Raw genomic sequence first — 24,591 nt, forward strand, 5'->3', positions numbered from 1 at the left:
AGGAGTTGCTTCAATCAGGTGAGTTCACAGGTGGTGACGACCATAGCTCGATATTCAGCTTCAGCGGAAGACCTTGCTACTGTAGTCTATTTCTTTATATGCCATGAGATTGGATTGATCCCTAACGGAAGTTGTGGAATGGCAGGTGGAGAGATAGCTGGCCCAATTAGAATCAGTTTATGTTGTGACATGCATACTACTAGAGGAAGAGAAGAAAATGCCTTAGTCTGGACTGTCTTTGATGTAACAAAGAACACGAGTAGTGACAGTCATGTGAGGAACCCGAGGAGCATGCATGAACTGACTGAGAATATTGACTGCATAGACAATATCAGGTCGGGTGATGGTCAAATAAATAAGTCGACCAACTAGGAGTCTGTAAGTGCAAGGACTAGGGAGGAGATCGCCGTCTTCAGTGTTGAGTTTCAAGTATTGTTCTATAGGAAAATGGGCAGTTTGAGCACCGAGTTGTCCACTGTTGAAAATAATATCAAGAGTATGTTTACGTTAATTGAGAAAGATACCTTTGTGAGAGCGAGCAACTTCATGTCCCAGAAAATATTTCAAACAACCAATATCTTTGGTTTTGAAATGGATGGAGAAGAATCTTTTGAAAATCTCGATTTGAGAGATATCGTTACTAGCTACTACGATATCATCGACATAAAGAAGAATAAGAGTAATGCTGGTGGATGTGACAAGAGTAAATAAGAATGATCAGCCTGAGACTGATGGAAACCTGTATCAAGAAGCATAGAGGTCTATTTAAAAAACCAGTTGTGGGAGGCTTGCTTGAGGCCATAGAGAGATTTTTTGAGCCAACAGACACGGGTCTCCCCTTTATGCAATATCTGGGAGGTGGTGTCATGTAGGCTTCTTCATCAAGGTCACCGTGTAAGAAGGCATTGTTGATGTTGTGTTGATGAATGACCTAATGTTTGGCGGCAGCAACTGCTGATAAGCAATGAACAATGGTAATTTTGGCAACCGGTGCAAATGTCTCATGATAGTCAAGGCCTTCAACCTAAGTGTAACCCTTGGTAACCAGCCGAGCTTTGTACCTTTCAATGGAGCTATTGACCTTGAACTTAGTTTTAAAAATCCATTTGCAACTAATGGATTTTTTACCTGGGGGAAGTGTCTCAAGAGTCCAAGTGAAGTTGTTCTCCAAAACACGAATTTCAATAGATATTGTTTCAGGCCAATGAGAGTAGCAGATAACATCAGAATAACAGGAAGGATCAACACAAATGGTTAGAGCAATTAAAAAAGTGAGATGAGATGGAGAAAAACGAGACTGAAAGAAAAGCATATAGAAGGTGAGCAGTACATGAGGCTTGTGTAGCAGGTGAAGATGCCATGGGCTCCCTGTGGACTGTAGGACAAACGTAGTCATGAAGATAGGCAGACCGAGTGATGGTGTAGTGAGGACGAGAGATAGGAAGAGACGGAGATAAGGAGAGAAGAGGCTCGGGTGAGTCAGGAGAAGGAGTTTCGTGAGATGGAGGAGATGGTATAGGAGTTTGAGGGACAGGCAATGGAAGGACAAGATGAGAAGGAGATGACGCAAGAATATGTTGGAAAGGGAAGTGGTGTTCATGGAAGGTGACATCATGAGAATAAAAGATGGAATGAGTGTCGAGATTGTAGAGTTTATAAGCTTTATGAGTGTTGGGATAGCCAAGAAAAATACATTTAGTGGCATGGAAGGAAAATTTGTCACGGTGAGCACTAAGGGTTTGTGCATAACAAAGACACCTGAATATGCGAAGATGATCATAATTGGATGTTTTATTGAAAAGAATTTCAAAATGTGACTTATTCTGGAGAATGCGACAAGGGGTACGATTAATGAGATATGCCGCGATGATAACACAATCTACTCAAAATTTTAAAGGGAGATGTGCTTGGAAACAGAGACTACGAGTAACATTTAGAAGGTGCCTACGTTTACACTCTGCAATGCCATTTTATTGTGGAGTTTCAACGCAATTACGTTCATGAATAAAGTCATGATTTTGAAGATAAGTTTGAAAATAATGAGAGATAAATTTTTGTCTATTATCAGCGCGAATAATTTTAATAGTAGTATTAAATTGATTTTAGACGAGCAAAAAAATGTGTTAAATGAGTAAAAGGTTCAGATTTAAAACGTATTAGGTAGATCCAAGTAATGCGTGAAAAATTATCAACAATGGTGAGGAAATAATGAGCCCCACTCAGGGAAGAAGTATGATAGCCACCCCAAATATCACAAAAAATGTGATTAAAAGAAGAAAGACTTTATTTACATTAATAGAAAAAGGTAATCGGGTGTGTTTAGATCGAGCACAAACATCACAATCAGAGAAAATGCATGGAGAATTAAAAAGATTGGGAATAATAAAACGAGAAGGATAACTTAGATTGGGTAGCTAAAACGAGAGAAGATTCAGGCCGGTACACGTAAAGCCCATTGCAAAGATCACTTGCTCCAATTGGCCTCATCATCGTGGGTTCTGAAATAAACAAGTGGGAGAAGAGAATAAAATGGCATATGAAGTATGAAGGGTAATTTGGAAAACTGATAAAAGATTAAATGAAAATTGGGGAATAAAGTAAATATCGGATATAGTAAGGGAGGGAGAGAGAATGCATGTGCCGAGGCCTTCGATGGGAACGACTTGGCCATTCGGGAGTTGTACAGTGTGCTTGGAAGGGGGCACTGTAGATCGGTAAAGGTAGCATGCTGACGACACATATGGTGGTTTGCGCCATTGTCCACCACCAAATGATGGTGTCGATCAAAGGAAACAACAGATAAAGAAGGGGCTAGGGTATTACCAACGAAGTGGGTAGAAGGAGGCGAGGAAGTGGTTAAGGACGACGACGTGAGCAAGGTAAGCAACTTTTGGTACAGCTCCGGCGACAGGCTAGGTATGGGACTCGGCGAAAAGGAGTTGAGATGAGCCTGGTTCGCCACTGGTGGAGGGTGGAGAGGGTTGGAGGAGTTAGCCATTTATGACTGGGGTAGGGATCAGTTTAGACTGATACCATGTTAAAACTAAGGGGGAGAATTATTTTTATGCAAAAATGTATATTCATTTGTGTATCACTTTATAAATATATATATGTACAGAAGGCTAAGTATGGAAACATGTATACAAGGTAAGTAGACTAATTATACAAATTAGTCAGATTCTTATAATTAAGGTTGTTGATTTTCTGGAGATGGTGAATCTGGAAAATATGGCAACGGTCAATATATGACAACTGTCAATAATAAGTGCATAAAATGCAGGCATTATTGCATTGCTACTCTACTCATTGCTGCTCAACTGAGGAATGGTTTCAGTGCATCATCTCGGGAAGTTGATGATAACTACTATCTCATTGTTTGGAAATGCAAGTGTGGTTATAGCTTCAGTATTGAACCGTAACCCCAATCACTCAACATTCTACATAGCCTAAGTGGGACTCCTGTATTTCTTGGCCTCTTATATAAAAGCCACGTTAGACTACATTGTAACTTATACAAAATATTAAGTAAAAAATATATTTAATACATATTACTATATTTATATATAGTAGAACTAATAACATATATTTGTAAATATGTATAAATATATATATTTATATAAAATATATATAAGTAGTGGGGCGAGGGCCTGCTAGGATTTCTCCATTGGACAGGGGCCCCAACCCTAGCATGGGAGGGCGGGGTTGCCCACCCTACCCTGCGGGGGCGGGGTGGATGGGGCCGGGGGCCCCGCTGCCCATCCCGAATTTCCTCTAGTTTTCCTTTTTACTTTTCTGTTTGCTAAAGAGTAAATCTATAAATTGAAGAAGTCTGATGTGATATATTAGATTATAAATCTACTTTTATTATAAATATATCTAACATATTATATAAAATTATATTCATTTATAAATTTATTTTTATAAAATTTATTTAGGGTGCCTTTTCATACTTATCGCGCTCGAGTGATTAAAGCATACTTTGTTCGGGTCAGAACGGAGGGAGAGCGTGGAGTTTCAAGAAACCTCTAATGAACCAAACCCATTCTACTTTTGAGTTGAGAGCCCAATCCAACAAACATAGCCCAATCAACCGGCCCTATATAATACTGTTAAAAGTTAAAACACCCCAACTCGAGAATCGAAAGCACATTCCCTCTCCAAATGGCACCCCTCTCTGCCTCTCCCTCTTCCTCTCACTCTGCCTCTGCCACGACCATCATCGCCTTCCATAAACCACCGCCAAGTTCTTTCTCTCTCTTTTTCCTCTCCTTCCCCATAATATCCTCCACCCGCTGTCACCGCTTCTTCCCTCTCTCCACCTATCATATCCTCTCCTCTCCGGTCCATCCCTACCGTCAATCCCCCTTCTTCCGCTCCAATCCCCGCGTCCCCCGGCCCTGTCGTCCTTGCCATGCCGCCAGCCCTGGTCCTTCTCCCCAGGATGACTCGGTCCCTCTCTCAGGTTCGGATTCCTGTTTTAAATTCATTACATTTACCTGGGATTTTTTTTTTTTTTTTATTTTATTTGCTTTGTGCTCCATTTCCGATTCTGAAACACAATTTTTTTCTTCCAAACGCAACATTAAGAGACTTTGTGACTTCAATTGTTTGATAATTTCTCCCCCTTTGACCTTAAGAAAAATTATCCCTTTTAAGCTATGTATTTGCTCATACGTAGCTCAGTCTCATCCAATCACCTATTTGCTCATACGTAGCTCAGTCTCATCCAAGTTTCCAACCACCCACCCCCAAACAAAATCGTAGCTTGTTATCCGAAGTGAAAGTAGAAATAGAAGAATCAATAGGTTTAATGTCTGGGATCTAATTTTTCGCCTTATCCTTTCTGTAGCCATTTAATCTTGTATTTATCGCGACAAAGAAACTAAATCTTATATTTGTGAAATGGCTTTTTGGCTGCCAATCTTTAATATATGTAAATTGCTTTATGCTTTTTTTTTTCCCCCTTAAATTCCCATTTAACATCAATTTGGTTTTGGTTGAGGACCATTTCTTTTTTTTGAAGTTTCCCTTGTTATGCTATACTTGTACCTCAATGAACAGGCTAGTTCCGAGCTAACAAAACACAAGCCAAATCGTTTTTGAATATCTAAAACACAACATTATGCCAAGGGGATTATTCATAGACTTGTCGCGGGGCAGTCTTGTGGGCAAATGGCTGGTTTAGGATGGGCTGTAGGCTTAGAACTCCCAAATTCAATTTCACATTTTTCCTGAATTTCCTGAAACATGATTTTCACGGGTGGAGTTGTGTATACGAGGTTTACTCTCCAGGGTGGGTACAAAGGGCTCTACCTTGCTGAAGATCCATGTCGTGAAAAAATGGAAGTTTTGGTGTCTATTAACTCCTCAGTGGACTCTATACAGTAATTTAGTGTTTAAGACATTACACTGATCATACATCACAAGTGTTTTGAACTCTGTAAACTGTCTCCCAACATGAAATTAATATACAATTAAGTAAATAGTAAAGTAAATGTTGGTCGGAAGGGTACTGTGCTAGCAATAGAGTATGGCGTTATTCTTTTCCCTTACTGAAAAAAAACGAGGATCTTAATTGTAAATGGGCTGTGGGTTGCAAACAACACAAGGATGATAAAAAAGAACCTTACCATGAACTATGGGTGGTATGTGCAGAATATGCCAAAAATTGATGCATGTCAATGGATAGTTGTCTAGGGAATATTTGGTTAAGGATTTCTGCCAGTCTCGCTGTTTCAATGGGGCAAATTTGCATCCTTTCCCCCACCCGTCCTCTTGCATCCCATGTACCATATCCTTGTAAAATATGTAGTTTTTTTTTTTTTTTTTTGTTGAGAAATGATTTGTACAAGTACAAGCCTCATGCAAGCCCTTGAAAAAAAGTGGACCCTATTTTAAAAAAGTGTAAAAAAATTATTCTTTATTAGTGGGACCCACTTTTTTACAAAAAGCTTATATGAGACTTGTCTATTTGAAGTTTGTATCTAGCATTACTTTTTTTTTTTTTTTTTTTTTTTTGTTTTTCATATGGAATGACATTTGGCAAACTGTTAAAGATGCTTTGATTGATGAGTAAGTGACCTTAATTATGTGAGCTTGTCAGGTATTGTGACTCATTTATTTCTTGTGTGCATTATATACCTACAGCCCTGAAGTATCTGAAGTTTGGTGTTCACTGACCTAGTGATCTTTTTCATCCTTTTGGGAACAGGACTTGCGGCATCTTTGTCCAAATTTCAAGATAGAGTACAGATCTTCTTTGCTGTCTTTTTCTGGATGTCTCTATTCTTCTGGGCTTCTGTATGGGATGAGAGAAGTAGACCGGACAAAGGATCTGGATTTAGAAGATAGCCCAGTAAGCCTTTATCATGTATATAATGTTTTGGTTAGGGGAATGGCATTAGGATGTACATCAAGCAGGAAGCATTTGAATTAGGAAGTAGTAGAATAAACTTGTTTATGCTATATAAATAAAGTTTACATGCTGTAATAATCAAAGTCAATATGATATTTGAAGTAGCACCAAGCTATTTATCTAGGCTTGCATTAATCCTTCACAATTCTTTTGGTAGTTATCCATTTCCAATGGCAACTAAAGGAAAGGCAATCGATACTATGAAATTATAGTTTGTATCACACTATTTCAAGTATAGTTAGCAACGCACTATTTCCCATTTTCTAGGGATAAGATGCAGGGTTGAGTTTGCCTCAAAGGTTGCAGCTACACGGTCCTATTGTGATTGATATGAAGATACTTGGCCAAAAAGTAGTGGCCGGTTTAAAAGAAAAAAAAAACCCGAAGATAACTAACCTTATGTAGTTAAAGGATAATCTTTTTTGATTTGGTATTTCACGGATGGTACTTTATTTTAGTGGAGTTGTGTTCCATGCATGCTACCTTGTGCATTACTAGGGCTTTGATAAATGATGTAGATCATCACACTATCCTAGAATTAGAAGGTAGTTTAAGTATGGCTCATAAAGATTAATTATTCTTATCAGCTACTATTCAATGCACACAACTCTCACCCTATGAAAAAATATAGAAAAAGTTGTTAGGTGTAGAGTCTAAGAGTGAAAAGTAATTGATGCATAGCAATATATCATAGACGCGCTCTCAACAATCAGCATCATAGTTTTAACCATCAAACTCTATAGGGGTCCAATTCATAGATTAACCATTAAAATTTATGAGAGTAACTCAGGACCATAAGACCCACTGTTTGAGTGAGTACCCACAAGATAAGATGTATACTCGTATGGTAGATTATGGTCTCTGTATCTGATAAGCAAACCCTACATCTCTGTATGTAGACGTTTTCATTCAAGTGGACTAGCTTGTAATATGGGATTCATCTGGATTTAAATCATCAGTCTATTATCCATTTTCTATGTTATTTTCATACATATAAATCGGTGTGAAGCATACTATTTATATTGTTGATATGATAAAAAATAATTTTTAAATTTTCTTTCAAATTTATTTATGTCATATTATTGGTATGGAAGAAGTGTATTCGAGAATAATTTTCGAAAATATATAGCTGATATATTCATTATCATAGCATTAAAATCTAATTCCTAATACTTCGATAAGACAATAATAATTATTCTAGAACTGAGTGAAGGGGACAACGAGGGAAGCTAAGAATAAGATGGGAGCGACGCATGCCAATTGTGTCAGTTGTTCGTGAATCGTGACCGTCCAAGCTCCAGCCAAAAGTTTGATGACAAATAGCACCAAATTTAAAATAGTAGTAGTCTAGAAGAAGAACGGCGATGGTGGACGTCACGTGACACAGAGCCGGGTGTCAGTTCCTCAGAGGTCTTAAAGATTTAACTCGCATTCATCCGTATGGGCTTATATTTCTACGGACAGCACGTAATATCCCACGTGGACCCAGCATTCGTACGGTCCAGATTCCATTCACCTTCCTGCTGCTTCCTACTTTCTATACAATAACATCCGACGCTCAGCTGTTGTTTTTCATTGTTTCTGCTGCTTCTCTATATATATCTCTTGACAATCTCCTTGCCGCTCTGTCTCTCTCTCAAATGCCCTGTTTCTTTTCCCATTCTCTGTCTTTTCATTCCCTGTACAACCTCTCTCTCTCTCTCTCTCTCTCTCTCTGAAATCATAAACCATGCTTCTGAGGAGCTCCTCCGCACCGATCTTGAAATCATGGGTGCCCCACTCCATGGATTCATCCCCCGAGGCCGACGTGCTTCCAAGGACCAGATCAGTTTCTTTCTCAAAATCTTTTCATCGTTCTCCCATTGAAGACTCAACGAAGAAGGTAACCCAAATCTTGACTGAAACGGACTTTCAAGCCCCACCAAAGCCCAGAAAGAAGAATTCCGTATCTCACTCCCCTAAAAAACAACAAAAAATCACAATCAAGGGCGAAGAAGAAGAACAAGAGCTAAAACGCAATTCTTTACCTTCATTATCTTCGATTCAGAGGCTCTTTTCAAGCTCTGGGTTGGGTGATACGGTGGTGGACGATGAGGAATGTGCTGTGGAGAAGAAAGATAGTTTGTTGCAGACTCTGGTGGTGGGTGGTGGAGGTGGAAGCGATGGTGGTCGGGTTTGCGGCGGTGGTGGGAGAGGATCAGATGGTGGAGATGGAGGTGATCATGATGGGTCAGGGTCTTTTGAAAGTAATAATCATGGGAGTGAAAACACTGACGCTTATTACCAGAAGATGATCGAAGCAAACCCAGGCAATGCGCTCTTGCTTGGAAACTATGCAAAGTTTTTGAAAGAGGTAATCAAGAAGTGATTGGAAAATCTTGCAAACTCTTGGCATGTTGATCCCTTTCTTTGTTTGGTTGCTACGAAAAATGGCTAACCTAAAAGAACTGATCGTATAATTAGTACAGTTGTTATATTTTAACATAGCAGTCAGATTGGCCTCCTATAGCTAGCTGATTGACTTGTGTTGATTAACTTTTGTTTGGAATTTTGATTTGTGAATAGGTTCGCGGAGATTTCGCTAGAGCAGAAGAGTATTGTGGAAGGGCCATTTTGGCTAACCCAAGTGATGGAATGTTTTATCTCTCTATGCCGATTTGATATGGCAATCAAAGAAGGATGCTGATCGAGCCGAGAGTTATTATCATCAAGCTGTCAAAACCGCCCCAGACGATTGGTAAGAAAGACATCTTCTTTCTTTTTTTCTTTTTTTTTTTTTTTTATCGAAATCTTCGGGCTTGGATTTGGCCAAATTCTGGATCTCAACTCTAATATTGTGAATGGTTTATAAAAACGAAGCATTGATGGGTTCTGCATGTTTAGTGATTTCTGTCCAGTGGAGATCAATTTGTTAAATGCTCACCTATTGATCCAAAAGTATTAGGACCGTTAGATATTAATTTGGTTAAACTTTTTAACTTTCAGGATCATAATATTCTATCACACTTTGAATCCGACGTCCACGGTAGATCACTTTATCGATATTGACCCGGTGGTAGTCATTTCTCTTTTGGTGGTTTTACTCAACTATCACTAATCAATGATTTAACATCATGTCCATATATAATATCAAAGCATTTTAATCCAGCCAATAGTTAACTCTCTCTATGACTTGAACTCGTGACGTGATTTTTGCTCTAATATCAATTGTTAAAGACAATCATTGATCTTAAAAATCTTAAGACTATTAAATACTAATTTAGTTAAGTTTTTAATCCTCGTGATTAACACAATTTATTTTAGAAGTTGTTGAATAGAATATTCTGGATTCAAGTTCTTAATTCAGAACATATATTGAGTTAGTGTGATTGAATTACTGCTTTAATCATAGAGGTATTCCGTCAAGTACTGGATATTTTTCCATCATGATTGGGTCAACTTTTTATTCCGGCTCTCCAATAATTTGTCTGATCGTGAGGAGGTTTTTTAGTATTGGTCTGTACCTTTCTTACTGTAGATGTCATAATAAAAGTTAGTGCTAAAGTTTTGATCTAAACTTCTGGACTGTTTGCAGTTATGTCTTAGCTTCATATGCTCGATTTCTTTGGGATGCCGAAGAAGAGGATGATCAAGAGGAACAACATGAATGTGGCCACAACCTTGCAACCCCGCCAAATCTCTTCCAAGGAGCTTCTCACCATTCTCCTTTTACTGCAGCCTCTTAATCTCAAATCTTCAGCTCTCTCTCTCTCTCTCTCTCTCTCTCTCCTGTGAGATAGCTCAAGTAACGTGGTAGCCAAGAAATAACGTACCCCCTTCTCTGTAAATTTGGGTAAGAAGTCCTGACTGTAAATTTTTGTCAGCTGCAGAAATTTTTTGTACGTTTGTTGAGGAAATATATATATATCTACCTACTAGCCTTGTGCCTTATGGTTTGCCCTATATACAGGGAGAAAAAGAACGGAAACGGTGGATTTGTATTTATTTTTATTAACTTGGTTTCCTTAATGAGAAATGTTAGTTTGCCTTCTCATTTTATCTCTTTATTTTGATTGTATTTATTTTTTTACTTATTGATTAAGGAAATGATTATTAGTATTGGCTATTAGTGTATTGATATATTTTTTAATTTTTTAAAAATATTTAAAGATATTAAAAAAACGTGAAATAAAAATTATGAATTTTGCCTATGCCGGCCTAGCATCACTCTTCCTAAAATGGTATAAAGCCAAGGAGGCTTCGCAAAAGATAATCGATGTATGGTAGAAAATGGTAGATGAAACTGCAAATACTCGAATCCATCAGTCCCTCTAACCCCTCCCCAGTTTGGTGCCGTACGTTAAGTACAGACTGCAATAAACCCCATTATTTTCAACCAATGGATCTTGGTAATTGGTAATTGGTAATTGGTAATTGATATATCGAGCTAGCTGATGAGATCGATGACTGCTTTCCAACTTAGAATTATTTTTTCGTCGATTTGTTATGGTTCATTTCAATGTCTCCTACCACAGCATGATGCAAAGTTTGGATTGATTATTAAATAGCCTTGATTTGATTATTAAATACGTGGGATTCCAATATCCTATAAAAAAAATATATCCTATAAATCCTATTACAAGATATTATGCCCTTAAATATTATTTTTTGTATAAATAACTTTAATAACATGATTGGAAAAAAGCGCTCAGTTTTCTTTTTTTCTCTATTCAAGCAGCCAATTATCTCAACCTCTACGCCCAGGGGGTGTTGGAACTTCGACTCCTCTTTACCTCCTATTGTCCAATCATTGAAGGCCATGTATATCGGTTTTCCTCCCCCCCTCCTTTTTTCTACTTTTTTGACTATAGCATCAAGATGTTTCAATCTGTTGCTTACTGACTTTCTACAACCGTCACGTGCCCTACCATTGGACTCCTTAGCCACCGATCTTTCGGACGAAAGGAAAAAATTCTCCAAACGAGTGGCACGTGTATCTCATGCACCGTCATGCCAAGGTGAGTTTTCTGTCACCACGCACAGCACCATCGGGTTTAGCAACTTCGGATATCTTAGATTTGAGTACTACCTTCTTCCCTGGAGTGGCGCGTGAGCTGCATGCGCCACCACCACCAGTGACAGTCCTATGCCGGTGTATTGACTCATTTTAAGGTTGATATTTCTCTATGTTCTTGTTTTTCCTAATCAAAGATCATGATAAAGTGGTCGTGAAAGTCTCATTCAATCGGACCAAACTAGCAGAATGCAGCATACAACTCTCAATTGCGGCTTTTAATTATAGTTTTATAGTGTGTTTATCAGACTATGTTAAAACCATTTTAGGCTTAGTTTGGATATACATATGAGATGAGATGAAATTAGATGAGATATTTTAAATAGTAGTGAGATTTTTTAAGTTAAAATGAGATGAGATAGTTTGTAAAAAAGTACACGTTTAGATAGTGAGTTAAGAAGTGATAGTTTTGACTTTTTGGGATTTGAAAAATGTGTGGGTCCCACGGTATTTATATAGTACCCGAATCCTTGAGATTTTGCATTGTTCACGTACTATTCATGTCAGGTTGTACTGTTCATTTACTGTTTTAAACTGTTCACTGACAGTTTTATACTGTTTATTTAAATGGATGTTTTCAAAACTTAGAGATGAAATAAAATGTTTGGATAGACAAAATTATGTGACCGTACAACTCAGATGAGATACAGAGGAGATGCTTTGGTCATCTAAACAGGGCCTTAAGCGGCTTCCCCTTAGTGGGAAATATGTGAGAATCAAACTTTTGGCTTTAGATCTTGCTTTTTTATTTTTACTGGTGTTGTTTTTGCTTATTTTGGGACAATTGTTAGGAACTCTCATGACCCACTTATTAAATCTTGTATTTTTATAACCACTTAGTTAATGATCCATGTTATGCTTACCTTGAGGGAGTAAAAAAAAAACTTTAATAGCATGATTTATTACGATAGAATAAGACAATAATTTTTTGAGAAAATTGCATGTACTATTGTAATATCATGCGCGGTTAAATTATCATTCCTCGGGCTGATCATGATTAGCCTTGTCAAATCTCTTTGAATTTGTGTAAATACAATGGGAGCCAACAATTTCCAAGAAATGTAAAGTTCCAAAAATTATGTCGACTAGTGGCACCAGATCAACATCAACATTAAAATATCCAGTGCCAAAACTGGACGCTGGAGAGTAACGGAGGGGAAAGGGCGGCTGCAAGTGGGAGTGAAGTAGAATTTCAATACAATCTCTGAAAAATCATACATACACGCAATAGATATCATTCTTTATTTGTGGCCTCAATAAATGCATCCCTTACCCTTGGATTGGTCACCTGATCATTAATTAATTTCCTTCTCTCAGCAGCATGCTCAAATCATTATCATGCTCCATATTGTTTAAGCTTCCTTTTATGTTGTCTGTAGTTATCATAACAACAAGGAGTGGAGCTCCTGAGACATGGTGTCATTGTCCAGCCGTTCCATCTACTGTTATTGTGTTGGCTAGTTCCTGATGCATGGCCGGAATGCTTCTTGTGTTTGGACCCACAAAAAATGGATTTTTATTCAAGACTGCAATCTTTGGACCCACATTCACTTGCAATTGTACTCCACATTTCTTTCGGTTGTAAAGTCTGCTTCTCACCCTGACGCTTCAGCCTCTCAATCCACCAAATTTCTTATTCCCACGTAGGAAAGTACTAGTCAGTGACATTGGAAGAATTGCATGCATATATAAAAAAAAATAATAAATAATGTTATATGCAAGTGTAAAGTATATAAATATTATATAATTATTTTAAAAAAGAATGAAATTTATCATGAGAGTGAATTATTTATTTATTTATTTTTTTAAATAATTATACGGCGAAAACTTGGACACTCAGCTGTAAATCTCGTTTCAAAAAATATTTGTCAGGTTCTACACTTCAAAACATCTCAGCCACAGTTGCAATTGGTACCTTAGTGGTGGTAGGTGAACAGAAGAACCATGTATGGTCACTGCGTATATAGATCCACTGAAATTCAAGCCAGGAAACCTTTTATTGGTCAACTCGACTAGTATACCTGAATCATACTCTTTTCTGACTTCATTTTCTAACTTTTGGTTGGCTTTTTATTTGGTGTCTAATATTTTAGAAATTTCTAAATATTACTTTCACCCTACATCATTGTCACTTTTTAGATGGCAACGGTTGACATGAAACACACAGGTTTTTGGTAATTTTATTTTTATAGAAAAAATATATTTGCAACCGTATACTTAGAATTACTCACTTTTATAACATGCCCCTTAATTTTGACCACTATATAAGAGTAAATGGTATCATTTTACTAAAGATATAACATAGAAAGATAAATTATTTAGGGACGATGAATGTTGTGTGCCTGTGCAGTTTCCAACATCCATGCAGGGTCGAAAACTTAAGGCCCAAATCTGTGTTTGTTTTTGAAAAAATGGGTCAAATGAAAATCCAAAGTCGGAGAAAGATGAATTTCTATACGAGTTACAGCCAGCTTGGAGCTAATGAAGCACGGCCCAACAAGAGCAAACGGTCATGATATCTCAATGTAAACTTTAGAAGCTAGCTAATGAAACATTTGATGAAGACACCGTAGGCTCTTTATAAATCAATCAGAAAAAGACAAAGGATTCAAAACTTTAATATTCTATGCCTTTGGGTTTATTTATTCAACAGTAAATGTACTACAATCGCTTCTCTCTTCTCGGTCCTTATAGCGGAACAGCACAGTACAGTTGTGCAACACTGTCGTAATCAGTCGTTGTAGGTGTACAAATACTCGCTTCGGCTGCCCCCATTTCCTGAAACTTGAATGAGAGCATCCAAGTAAGAGGAGGTTGGAGGCTGAGGTACTGCACAATGACCTTCAAGCATTTGAACTCTTCTCGCAAAGTCAAAGATCCATTCTGGTGCAAGGTATCCTCTTGTACCCCTTAGCTCTGTAAACACATCGCTTTGCTGCCGGTCCATAAGCTTGGCCAAACAGAAACCTGAAACTTTGGCAACATAATTATGTTTTCAGGTTTTATATCACAGTGGATAATCTTTACTTCGCAGTCCTCATGGAGATAAGCCAATCCCTTTGCTGTACCCAGTGCAATGTTGAATCTTGTATCCCAATCCAAAATGGAACCATCTTCATTATGCTTGAAAATCCATCTATCCAGATCCTTTGCCCATGTACTCGTAGACAAGAAGCCGATGAGGCCCCTCAGCACAGAAACCTTTGAGCTGGACCAGATGGACTAAACTCTTTCGTTCCCTGCATAATGCCCTCCAATTGTTTCACAGCCAATAGGGTACCATCAGGGAGCACACCTAGGTAGACTGAACCAAACACGCCTTGGCCAAGCTTTATGGAGAAATTATTAGTCGCACTGTGAAGATCACTGTAACTGAAACGAACAGGCATTCCAGAAAGGCTGTCGAGTAGAGTATCATCTTCTGAAGCGTCTTGGGATGTCTCCAGTAATATCTTGCTTTTGCGGTGGTACGAGAATGCAACAAAAATAAGACCGACAATTACGAGACATGTTACAGTGACAATGATCACAATGACTAGAATTTGCCTTCCATTTCTGCTCTCTCTTTCTCTCCATCTCCATTGCTTAAGACCTTCAAATAAGTAATATAACCGGCAGAACCTGCTTCCATCTGTTGCAAACTTCCTATCTGGTCGAACAGAAAGCAACTTCCAGAAATTTTTTCAAAGAACAGCACAAGACGAGCAATTTTCATGGCAAGCTTTTTTGCAAGCATATAGATCAGATTTCAAAATGGGTGCAACAAACCCAAGTGCAAAATAATAAAACTTATCACCTACATATAAAAGGTTTACTGAGCTTGCGGAACTATTACAGGTTGAGATAAGATTAGGCTTGCAATTAAATTGAGAGTTGAGAAAGGAAGGGCATTGGCATTCCTTGTTCATAATGCACAAATAAAATGGGTGACAAGGCTCAGGAGTGCTGCAGGAACTTTGTGGTATTCTGTTTAGCTCAGGAGTTACAGACTTTCCCATTCGAAGATTAAGGAATGAGATTGAGGCATCGGAGCCTAAAACAGCTGCCCACGTGGCATTCAGTTCAAAGGGTTTGGAGAAGATAAACTGCCAGAGTAAGGCTCCCCTTTGGTCATAGAAATCCCATTAATTGTACACCAAAGATGCAGACTGAACCATTCCACTGACATTGGTCCTGGTTTTCCTTTTCTCATCTGATATAGGCCAATAGATTTGTGGAGTTTCATATCCAGCATACAAGACTAGATCGCCTGACTTGATTTCAAGATACCGAGACAAGTTATTGCGGTTGGGAACACTTTTCAGTTGCATTCCTTCCAAGAAGTCCTGTCTGAGTAAAAGGGTATCTGTTGGATGGCTAAAACTCTGCCAGAGAATTCTTCCATCATCAAGCAATACCAAGTTTCCGAAATCCTGCAATTCCATGGCTGTAGCTGTTTCTCCTGTTTTGTTTGTTGACCAAACCACACTATTCCCACTTTCCAAGTAGACATTTCCCTTGTTGTCAAACACAAAGTTATCGGAATCGGTAACCATTAAGCCTATGTTAGCAGTCCAAACCACTTTGGAACTTCGCATGTGGATAACTTCTAGTGCAACATAGTGACATTCTGGCTACCTCCAAAGCCAAAAGCGAATATTGAGCTGTTAAATAAGAGGAATAACCCATCGTCCTCGACCCACTTCATCTGAGACGCTTTGAATCCTGGATATATCTTACCAATATTTTGAGTGATGGCAACGCAGGTTTGTGACACAAGAATGAGACAGAAACACCAGACTTTAATTGGAGCAAATCCATAGCTTGTTTAACCCCACCAATTGACTGATTTCTTTTAATGTATTTGGATGAAAGTTCAAGCTATTTTTTTCTGAAAAAAAAATCTAAATTATATAGAAAGTCTTGTCTGGTATTTGAAGTGGACAGATAAAATTAAGAAATGATATATTGCAGAGGTAATTTCTGGGTTTGAAGCAAATTAAACAAATACAGCCAAAAACAACCAGTAACAACCTACAAAGGAATATATATAATCGTACGAGATCAAGTTGACAAGTTTTCTTGAATTTGCTGCACAAAAAGTTATGAAGACAGTCGAGACTAGAAACATTTTGGCATATTGCATGGTCATTGATGAGGAGCAAAACATGCCCCTGAACGCATTACAAAGATATGACGTACTGACCTCATTCTGTATTAATTGGAAAAGGAGATGGCCGATGGATCATGGACCTTGGCCTTTCCCTTGATTTGAGAGGAGACGAAAAATCCGAATTGTCTTTGTTTACTTTAAATCTCTGCTTCCATCTGCATTTCCTTTTAATTTATCGCACATAATGGTGGTGATCAGAATGTTACCAAGTTAAAACCTTCGTTTGTCACAGCACATGCTGTTGTGAAATGTTGTACAAAACACATATACGAACGATGACAAATAAAGTAAAAAAATCACAATCAAGCACACGACGTATAATATACGTGTTTCGGCAAATTGCTTACGTCTACAGAATTGCAGAAATCTTATTAACCAGATGAGATTATAATTACTCAATTTCAACTTACACTCTAGAGTTTTTTGTTCTCTCACAATATATGTACTCACTTAACGATTGTTCTCTTTTAAAATATGCTGAAAAGTCATACAACATAAGTCAAATATGACATATATATAAATATATCAAATGACATTGGAAACCCTAATCTAGCAAAATCAACGTTCTTTGCTCGAGTAGCGTGTCGAGCAGATCTCGAGCGAATGACCAAATTAACATTGGTTCGAGCAGGGTGTCGAGCGAGAGTCGAGTGAACATTAAGATTTGTTGGTTGAGCTTCGCTCAAGCCCACTATCAAGTCCACGTCAAGTGCACATCAAGCAAATACTTTGTTTCTCGATTTTCAACTCTAAAATCAGTTTTCACATACACTCCAACACATGCATCACTGCAAATATCTTCTTTTGTTTCTTATTCCTTTACTTAACAGGGGCTATGATAACTCTAAATTCGGCATGCTTCCCACTGTGGAAGTTGCTGTCTGTCGTTCAAAGAATATTTAATTTTAAACTACAGTCAAGTGTCGAGATGACATGCAAAAAACTTAGGAAGAGCAACAACAGATAAAACTTCCCCCAGAAACCCAACCCCAAAGCATGTCCGGCCCGGTCTTAACTGGCAGAGAATCTCAGATTCAGACCAGTCAAGACTCCCCATAGGTGATCTTGGTCTTTCTCAATTCCCTTATCCAATGTTGTTCACACTTCCAGCTAGCTGACCTAGGCCGATTACTGGGATGACTACGAAATTTAATGAAAATTAGTTTACGGTTTGATAATATTCTGTTAATTAACTAAGAGTTTAGGGTTCTAATCAGTTGATTGATTAGTTCAAAAGATATTTGACCGAAAATTTAGAGATATTTTAATTTGTGTTTATTTTTTATTTTTTATTTAATGGTATTTTCTATTGGGATTTGTTAGCTTAGTATTGTATGAATAATTAGGCTCGACCCGTTGAGATTCTAATTCTATCATTTTTTTATGAAGAGATTTCTTTTATTTATTTATAAAGCTTTTGAGTCCTTATATGATAGACCACTGGCGGAGTTGAACTAAAGACATGCAATTGGTATGATATTGTAATCGTAAGTATATAAATGTTATGCAATCACTTTTAAAAAAAATGAATAAATATGAGATTCACATAAAAAGAATTAATTTTTTAATAGAAGACCTTACTCTTTTTTAAAACGATTATACGGGGCTTACGCATTCTATAATTATACGTAATATTACTCATTTTTATAAAATTACGCAACACGCAACACGTAAAAGATTTCTAATGACCACTTTCAATACATGCTAATGAATAATTTTTTGAGGCATTAATTTATACTAATTATTAATTGTAACATTGAAAACGTACGCACATTAATAGTTTCTAGGAATAATATTCCCATAAATCTTTTGAGAGGACATGCTAATAATAACTTAGATGCTTATAATTAATATTTGTAAAAAAAATTTAAGTCCTCAAGAATGAAATTACTATTTTGTCAATCCCACCATTCGTCCCTGTTGGTAGGGTTAGTGCTCTTCTAGAAGGGGAGAGAAATTGAAATTTTGAACGAGTCTCCAAGATCAGAGTAATGTGGTCCCTTACGGTGAGTGCCACGATTGCTGGGTCTCTTAAATCCCAAATTGAGATATTTTCTATTTTTGTATATGATTGCAAGCGGTTCGATATTTGCTATTCTCAATTGTCATTGAATATAAAATATAAATTACATTGAAATGAAATAAGCTAAATGTCTTAATAATTATGAAAATCAAATCAAGATAATATCAAATCAAATTCTTCAACAGCCATCTCGGTCATTTTCTATCCAAGGAGAAAATGAACACATGCATGGCAACCAGACCTAAAACATGACCAACAACAGTAGCGGAGTTTCCAGGAAAATTCCTAGATTTGAGAGTTGTTATTTCTCCTCTTCAAGACAAAGGTCACCAAACGGGGGCATCAATGTTTCGAGACAAGAACTTCAATAGTAGTTAGAAACAAAGATGAGCATAGCTTGAGATGTAGTAAAAATGAATTATTGATGTAAATGAGGCCGTTACAGAACTTTAAAACTTCATGACTCATGACAACGATACAGAGATCGAGGTTAAGATGAAACATTCTAACGTACACGATATTTGGTTCTATCATCTTGGTCCTGATAAGCGAACATCTGACAAGGCTACATCACCGGAGTAATTTTCAAATCCTGATGAAGTAGCCCCTTGACTGCTCCATCTAGAGAAACCTGACAGTGAACCTAGCTGAGAGGAGGTTGGAGGCGGAGGGGCAGCACAAAAGCCTTCAAGAATTTGGACTACTTTAGTCATTGGTGGCCTCAAATGCATATCATCTTGTATACACCACAAAGCAAGTTTGATGGCTGTGACTACCCTATCGTCTTTTTCATCGATCTCTAGCTCTGTGTCAATGATTTCTTTCAATTTTCCTCCTTCCAACATCTTGAACGCATAAGAAGGAAAATGGACTTTCTCTGAATTCTCTCCCGAATCATAATTCTTCCTTCCTCCTATAATCTCAAGCAAGACCATGCCATAGCTGTATACATCACTCTTCTCTGAGATGGCAAAGTTGGTAATCCATTCTGGTGCAAGGTACCCTCTTGTACCCCTTAGAGTTGTATACACAATGCTCTGTTCTCGGTTCATTAGCTTAGCCATCCCAAAGTCTGAAACTTTGGCAACAAAATTATCGTCAAGAAGAACATTTTCAGGTTTAATATCACAGTGGACAATCTTCACTTCACATTCCTCATGGAGATAAGCCAAACCCTTTGCTGTTCCCAAAGCAATATTAAATCTCGTATCCCAATCCAATAAGTGACCCTCTTCATTCTTATTGAAGATCCATTTATCTAATGAACCTTTTTCCATGTACTCATATACAAGAAGCCGGTGAGGCCCTTCAGCGCAAAAGCCTTTTAGCTTGACCAGATGCACATGATGGATACTCCCGATGGTGGTAACTTCAGCTTTAAACTCTTTCGTCCCCTGAACAGTGCTCTCTAACTTTTTCACTGCGACTTGTGTACCATCTGGGAGCACACCTACATAGACTGAACCAAACCCTCCTTGGCCAATTTTTGTAGAGAAGTTTTGGGTTGCTCTGGAAAGATAAATATAACTGAAACGAAGAGGCATCCCAGGAAGATTGTCCAAGAAATCATCCTCTTCCGAATCATCTAAATGATATTGTGGTGATATCTTCTTTTTGAGGTACCAGTATCCTGCATAAAGTAGACCAATAATAATCGTCACAGTTGCAAAAGCTATGACCATGATTAAAAGAATGTTCTTCCTTCTATTTTCGACTGCAGGACCTTGACCACCTAAAACCTTCATATACGTGCTATAACCAGTAGAACCCATATTAGACCGTTGCAAACTTCCAATTTGGTCAAATAGAATACAACTCCCAGAAGAGTTTTCAAAGAACAGCACGAGGCAAGAACAATTTCCTAGGCATGCTTCTTTGCAAGCATTTAGATCGGATTTCATCAAAGGTGTAACGAAGTTCAGTGCAAAATAATTAAGCTCTTCGCCAATGTGTAGAAGCTTTACTGAACTCTTGGAGCCATTGCACGTTGAGTTAATCTGAGGCTTGCAATCAGAGTTCGATCTGAGAAGTGAAGGGCATTGGCATCTATTGTCAAAAGAGCACACATGGTATGGGTCACAAGGCTCTGGAGTGCCACAGGAACTTTGTGGTATTTTTATTGCCTCGGGAGTAACTGACTTCCCCTTTTGAAGATTATAGAATGATATGGAGCCATCGGAGCCTAAAACAGCAACCCAGAAGGCATTCCATCCAGGACTATTGGAGAAGACAAATTGCCAAAGTAAGGTTTTATTTTGATCGTAGAAATTCCAGGAAGTAAACACCAGAGTAACAGATTGAACCTTGCCGCTGATGCTGTTATTGGTTTTCCGGCTGTCATTTGATATGGACCAATAAAGTTGCGGAGTTTCAAACCCTGCCGACAAGATCAAATCACCTGACCTGAAATCGAGATAGTGAGACAAGCTATGACGGTTGGGGAAACTTTTGAGCTGCATTCCTTCCAAGAATTCCTGACCAGGCAAAAGGGTATCAGTAGGATGGCTAAAACTCTGCCATAGAATTCTTCCACCAGCCCCAACCAATACCAAGTTTCCTGTATCGTGCAATTCCATGGCTTTAGCCGTTTCTCCTGTAGTGTTTGTGGACCAAGCCACACCATTTCCACGTTCCAAGTAGACGTTCCCATTTTTTCCAAACACAAAGCAATCGCTATTTCGAACCAATAAGCCCCTATTAGCAGTCCAGACCACTCTGGAACTAGGCATGTGAATGATAACTAGTAGAAACAATGTGACATCCAAACTAGTATAGAAGCCCAAAGCAAAATTCATATCATTCGACCTCAGAAATATACCTTTATTATCAATATATACCATCTGAGACGCTTGGTACCCAGGATATATCCGGCCAAACTGTTGAATGCTGGCTATGCAGGTCTCAAGTACAAGGAGGAGGCAAAGAAATAAGGTTCTAATTTGGAACAAACCCATAATTCCTGTAACTGAATCAATTGATTGAGCTTGGCTAAATAAGTGAAAGAAATATCAATACGGAGGATACCTGCTAAAAATTTCTGGGGGGCGAACTTAGGCTGAAAAGGCACTATTTTTTAAGTAACTTGAATTTGGCTCTCTATAGTCTCTAAAATTCAATATCTGAGTAAATGGGAAGAGAGATTGATGTTTATTCGAAAATCCCATGCATTTACGGAGAGAATGGCCTATTCCTCAGCGGTTCTTGATGGGCTTCTTTGCATAAGCATGTGAAATACTAAAATCCATGCTAAAACAACAAAAGAGCTTAAAGAAAAAATGACCCAGACAACAAAAAAGAAAAGAGTAATGAGATATGACTAACCTTATGATTCAGTCACCGAAACAAACGGGTTTGCAAATTGCAAAGATAGGTTTTAAGTATTTTCCGCAGTTTTTGGACTACAAAAGGAATTAACATGAACCATGACTGTCCCTCTATCTCCGCAGGCAAGAGACACAGACAATTTACAAGCAGATATTGGGGAAATAGTTCATCCAATTCCACAAAAAGTACTTATTTATTAAGAACGACCAAGCTTTTAGCTATTCATCCAAAGAAAACAACGAAGATGCTCTCAGACTGAGCTAGTCAACTGCTTTTTTATTTTTTCTTCTAAAATTGTGAGATGCGTGTAGAAAATGGTTTTGCATTCGTGTCCCAGTTTCTGTGTTATTTATCATAATCATCCCTCCCTAGTCCCTTGGTAACATGTAATATTTGAGAAAATAGTAATATTTTGAATATGGACAAATTTGACACTTTGTTTTCGGGACACTCAAAAGTGTCACCAAACATACCAAGCTCTTGTCGTTTTCCTTACCTTTCTTTTTCTTTATGAATAAATCGAGTTTTCAATAGGCTGAAGTGAAAAGTTCGATGGTTTTTTTTGCTTTGCCGACTTGATTTGTCCTGTAATTCGTATGGTCTTTGATAATCAATCATTTTCTTACTAGCCAAACAGTACTCTAATGATCCGTAGCAAAGAAGAAAAGTATCATTCACAAAATCATGGTGTTTGGAAGAGTTCAATGTGAAGGTACCCTTCACCGACTTGAGGTTTGATCTAACGGCTGTGCATGCAATTGGTGCAACTGGGTAGGGTACCTACCCCAACATCTGATACCCTAAATTTGGCCAAAAAAATTAATTAAAAAACAAAGAAAATAAAGACGTGCCATCCAATAATGACTTTAGGGAATGGCTCTGATCTTGAAAAATGGAAATTTCACTCATTTTTCTAATACTAATGATAAATAATGTCAGTGCCACATGTAATTTTGTTGTTATTTATTTCAAGTCAGAAGAGGATTTGTTTTTTGCCCTCTTTTAGGTCAATGAACATAATTTTAAAGTTGAAGCACGTCATTTTGTTTTTGCTTGAAAAACATGGTATGGCAAAAACCACGGCCACATGGGCGACAAGAAAATGGTGCCCATGACAAAACCAAGTCTGGCAATAATGCAAACCATTATATATATATATATATATATATATATATATATGTTTATGTTTCCAACTTGGATATTGATTCTTCACCAAGAAAAAAAAAAAAAAAAAAAAGTCTGATTCTGGCCATTTGATTGGGTTTATTGTCTCATGGACTGCAGTCCCACTTCTGGTGCTACATTCTCCGAGAAAAGAAAACCAATTTAGCTTTGTTGCACGCCACTTCTCCACGGTCAAGAGGCTTTATTTTTATTTTTATTTCCTAAGCAAGTTCTATACAGCAAAACAACTGTCTTGTTAATAATACAGAATTGGTAGGAGGGTCTTTTCCGCTATAGAAATTAACAGACATTGGGAATGCTAATTAGGGGTATGCTGCTATATAGAAGCTTCGAAACTGTCTATTGCGTAATATTGTGCGCGCATTAATTTTGAGATCGATGTATTTTTTTCATTTGCTATTCTTCAAAGTTACTAAGCATACACTTGATATCTCTAATAATGGAATGCATCGTCCAGTCTCTAGGCTGCTTTGCTTTGGTAATTGCATGCACAAGTTGCTTTGAATCTCCTGGGATGAAGATCTTTTTTAGGCTCTGTTTTGGGCTTCTTGGATTGCAAGTAGAACTGTTGTGGCTTCTCCAATGTTGGGATTGGTGCTGTGCAGAAATGTGGTATTTACAAAGACTGGAATTCCATTTTCAGATTTACATGCTGCTGCTGCGACGCTGCCATGGTTCCGGACTGCTACATCAAAGGTTAATAGATGGAATCCTACATGTAGGAGTGATCTTAATTAAGGACTCTTCCAGTTGGTTTTTTCCTCTTCACGGTCAAGAGCTTAGTTGTCCTTTCGGTATTCTTATGACGAGGTTGTAATGATGTTGTTGAAGACACAATATACTTTACCAGCTAGAATTTAAAAAAGGTTTGAAAAGCATAAAGCTATAATACCAATATTTAAGATTATTAGGGGCTTCAACTGCAAACCAACCCCCCCCCCCCCCCCCCCCCCCCCCCCAATCTTTTAAGGTGTTCAAACTTCGAAAGCAGTAAAAGTTAATGGGCATTTCCATTTTGTAGCTTCCAGTGCAAACATGTCTACAACTTTTCGTACAAAGCAACATGGAAGCATCTAAGGTAATAAAGAATGGGATTTTTTTTTTTTACATTAAATGGGGATTTTATAAGAGGTTTGAATTTGATAACATTGAAGAGTAATGAAAATGTTTTCTTTAGACTATATATAACACATGACAACAGTAGTTCATTATATATGCTCACTGGCTAATTAATAATGTAAGATTATTTAGTTGTCTTACTGTTGCACAAAGTAAGTGAGAAGATAAAACTATATTTTTCATTGGAATTGTAGTATCACATCAATCGTTATGATTAAAATAATAGAATTAAAGATAAAAGAGTAGCATTATTGAAGCGAGAATGATTAAGGCTTGAAAAATTCTATTATCAAGTCAGTGGGTGTGTAAAGTATGTATAG

The 24,591-nt window shown here is 37.7% G+C and overlaps 1 protein-coding gene and 2 pseudogenes across 1 annotated transcript; 1 reads left to right on the plus strand and 2 right to left on the minus strand.

Moving 5' to 3' along the window:
- The first annotated feature begins 7,684 nt into the window (after positions 1–7,684).
- Positions 7,685–10,445, plus strand: LOC121260396 (annotated as a pseudogene).
- Positions 10,446–14,199: 3,754 nt separating this feature from the next.
- Positions 14,200–16,155, minus strand: LOC121248000 (annotated as a pseudogene).
- A 2,602-nt stretch (positions 16,156–18,757) lies between these two features.
- On the minus strand, positions 18,758–21,903 carry LOC121258128 (G-type lectin S-receptor-like serine/threonine-protein kinase SD2-5). The gene has a single exon (XM_041159505.1). It carries the CDS (start codon positions 21,595–21,597, stop codon positions 19,174–19,176), a length of 2,424 nt encoding a protein of 807 aa, XP_041015439.1. The 5' UTR covers positions 21,598–21,903; the 3' UTR covers positions 18,758–19,173.
- Positions 21,904–24,591: the final 2,688 nt, after the last annotated feature.

This window comes from Juglans microcarpa x Juglans regia, chromosome 1D (assembly GCF_004785595.1).
Source record: "Juglans microcarpa x Juglans regia isolate MS1-56 chromosome 1D, Jm3101_v1.0, whole genome shotgun sequence".
Classification (NCBI taxonomy): domain Eukaryota; kingdom Viridiplantae; phylum Streptophyta; class Magnoliopsida; order Fagales; family Juglandaceae; genus Juglans; species Juglans microcarpa x Juglans regia.